The sequence below is a fragment of the Pygoscelis adeliae genome, unplaced genomic scaffold (genome assembly GCF_000699105.1).
Source record: "Pygoscelis adeliae isolate BGI_AS28 unplaced genomic scaffold, ASM69910v1 Scaffold315, whole genome shotgun sequence".
Classification (NCBI taxonomy): Eukaryota; Metazoa; Chordata; class Aves; order Sphenisciformes; family Spheniscidae; genus Pygoscelis; species Pygoscelis adeliae.
In genome coordinates, this window is record NW_008824865.1 from 1,562,641 (window position 1) to 1,565,753 (window position 3,113).

Genomic DNA, 3,113 nt, shown 5'->3' on the forward strand with positions numbered 1-3,113 from the left:
CGGCGTACAGGGACAGCCTGCTCCTGGTGCCTTTAAGACTTCCTTCTTGAAGATCGTCCAGCCTTCCTGGACCCCTTTGCCCTTCAGGACTGTCTCCCAAGGGACTCTCTCAACCAGCGTCCTGAACAGGCCAAAGTCTGCCCTCTGGAAGTCCATGGTTGCAGTTTTGCTGGCCCCCCTCCTTACTTCACCAAGAATCAAGAATTCTATCGTTTCATGGTCGCTAAGCCCAAGACGGCCTCTGACCACCACATCTCCCACCAGTCCTTCTCTGTTTTATAGGTCTTATAGGATCAGGGTGTTCAGTGTCCTGTTCAGTCAAGTTTTGAATATCTGCAAGGATAGAGTCCACTAGACCTCTGGGCAACCTGTTCCAATATTTGACTGCTATAACAGTGAAAGACGTTGACATACTGGGGCTGGTCCTTCATCTCACAAGTGCTGAGTACAGGGAAAGAATCACTTCTCCTGACCTGTTGGCTTCTCTTTTGCTTAGAAAGCCCAATATACGGTTGGCCTTCCTTGCTGGCAAGGATGTACCGCTGACTCAGGTACAGCTGTTGTCCACCAAGATCCTGAAGTTCTTTTTGGTAGAGCTGCCTTCCAGCCAGTCAGTGCCCAGTCAGTACTGTTGCATGGGACTATTCCACCCCAGATACACAACGTTTGCCTCTCCTGAACTTCAGGAGGTTCCTATCAGCCATTTCTTCAGCCCACCAAGGTCCCCCTGAATAGCAGCCCTGACTTTCAACATGTAAACCACTCCTCCCAATCTGGTATCTTCCATAAAACTGCTGAGAGTGCACTCTCTGCCACCATCCCAGTCATTAATAAAGATGTTCCACAATATTAGCCCCAGTATTGATCCCTGGGGGACACCTTTAGTAATTGGCTGCCAGTTAGACTTGGTACTCACAACCTTTCTAGGTGTCTAGCCAGTTTTTCACCCATCCGCTTATCTAGTCCACACCTCATTAATTTGGTTTTAAGAATACTACAGGACACAGTACCAAAGGCCTTGCTACAGTCAAGGTATGTAACTCCCACTGTTTCCCCCTCATCCATGGGCTTGGGGACCTCTAAGGCCTGGGGGCAGACTACATCAGTGAAAACCTTTTCCATATCTTTTATCACTAGGTTCCCCATACCACTAAGCCACAGGTCCACAGTTCCTTTAGCCTTTTGTTATGATTGGTATACTTACACAATCCCTTTGTAATAAGTAACACCCTTCACATCCCTCACTGATTTCAACTCCACCTGAGCTTTGGCTTTATCAGTTCCATCCCTGCACATTTAGGCAATGTCTCTGTGTTCTTCCAAAGTAACCCATTCCACTTCCACCTTCTGTTTACTTCTCAGATCCTTGCTCATCCACATTGGTTTTCTATCATGCTTACTCAAGTTTCTGCATATCAGAATGTTCTTGTGCTTTGAGGAGGTACCAACCAACCCTCCTGGGCCTCTTTCTTCTCCATAGCAGTCTCCCATGGAATCTTGCCAAGATTCCTGAATAACCCAAAATCTACTCTCCTAAAGTTCAGGGTTGCAATTCTAGGTTTTTTTCTTACTTACTTCTCTCAGTATTTTAAACTCAATAATCTCACAGTCACCACTGCCAAGACTGCCCTCAACCATCAACTCCCCCACTTTCCTTTTCTGTAACAAGACCAGCAGAGTATTTCTCCTAATCAGCTTGTCAATCACCTGCATGATCACTGTCATCACCACACTCCAGGATTCTCCTGAATTGCTTGTGCCTAATCTTACTGCACTTCCAGCAATTATCTGACAATTTCTGACTGAAACCCAGATGACAGCTTTCTCCCTCTGGAGCTTCCCCCGCATCAAGGCACCTGATGGATCAGGATAGTTACTCCAGCTAGTACTGGAGACCGTGACCTGTAGCATATCACAGCACTATTATTACAGCACAGTCTCAACAAGTTCCATGTAGTTTCTGGCCAAAGTTTCTGGCTCCTCTGTATCCTGTTGCGACAACTACTGTATCTCTGATAGCTACATTCATATATGAAGAATAATAATAAATACTAGTACATAACTTCAAGCAGGTGAAAGTAAAGAGAAAGGAAGGAACACTGGGAGATTAAGTTAGGCCCCCTGATGGGAGAAACAAGTGAAGAATATCACACAGAATTTATACAGCATAGTAGTAGTCTATAAAAAAAAGGCAAAATAGGCTGATTCCCTGAGAGGATCTATCCTCAGGACAAGCCGTGCAAGCTGTTATCATGGTACTAAAACAATCGCTAAAATTGCTAGATCCAACTACAATATGAACATTTGAGAATTTTTGAGTAATTATTTCAATTTGTAGAAGCTATGAGGCATCCAGACTTTTCATTTATTAGCAGTAACACAGCATAGTGCCCTCAGCATCTTGTAACTGGGTACTGTACTGTTATACTTTGCTTCATTTAAAATTGGGGGAGAGGGGGATCAGCTAACAAAATGTTATTATATTTTTTTTTGTTTACTGACCTACTGACCTGATAAAACGAGATGTTCCTTTAATAAGTCAATAAACTTTTTTAAAAGCTTGTCTCTTTCAGAGTAAGTGTTTTGATGTTAAAAACAGCATTTGTGTGACTTCTGTTTGTGTACAGGCCTTTTCAAATAGTTCATGTCAAATATTCAGAGATAAACATTAGCCTACCCTGTTCTGCAGCTATCTTTATCTCGTGGAGATCCCAGTGTGTGTTTTGCTGGTTGAAAAGAAATTGTTCCTTCATAGTAATGATGAGAAAGAAAAGTCTTGAAGCCTACATAAAAAAAGATATTAAACAGCATTAAGTCATTATAAATCCAAATTGTGAACACCTCTGCATACATCCCTTGATTGTTCCTCTCTTTCCTTCTCTGAGGACTGCAAAACAATAGTTGCTCTCCTCAAGTTCACAGCTCTTTGTGTTATGATGTTTTAGACTGCAAAGGACAAGGAAATAACCCCCCCAACTTTTTAACATTTGCCAATAGTGCCATTATTTTGATTGACATGTTTAACAGCCAACCAAAAATTTTAGCTGTACATCACTGCTGAATCTTAAAATTAGCCTATACTACTTAAATTCTGGTTTTGTATCTTCTTTCCC

General features: G+C 42.5%; 1 protein-coding gene across 1 annotated transcript in view; it reads right to left on the reverse strand.

The window, feature by feature from the left end:
- The window catches only part of CERK (ceramide kinase), a 40,255-nt gene that overhangs the window by 13,357 nt on the left and 23,785 nt on the right, over nucleotides 1-3,113 (reverse strand). The window contains exon 9 of the mRNA XM_009324396.1: nucleotides 2,678-2,783. Coding sequence (XP_009322671.1) covers nucleotides 2,678-2,783 — 106 coding nt within the window. The remainder of the gene's footprint in view (nucleotides 1-2,677; nucleotides 2,784-3,113) is intronic.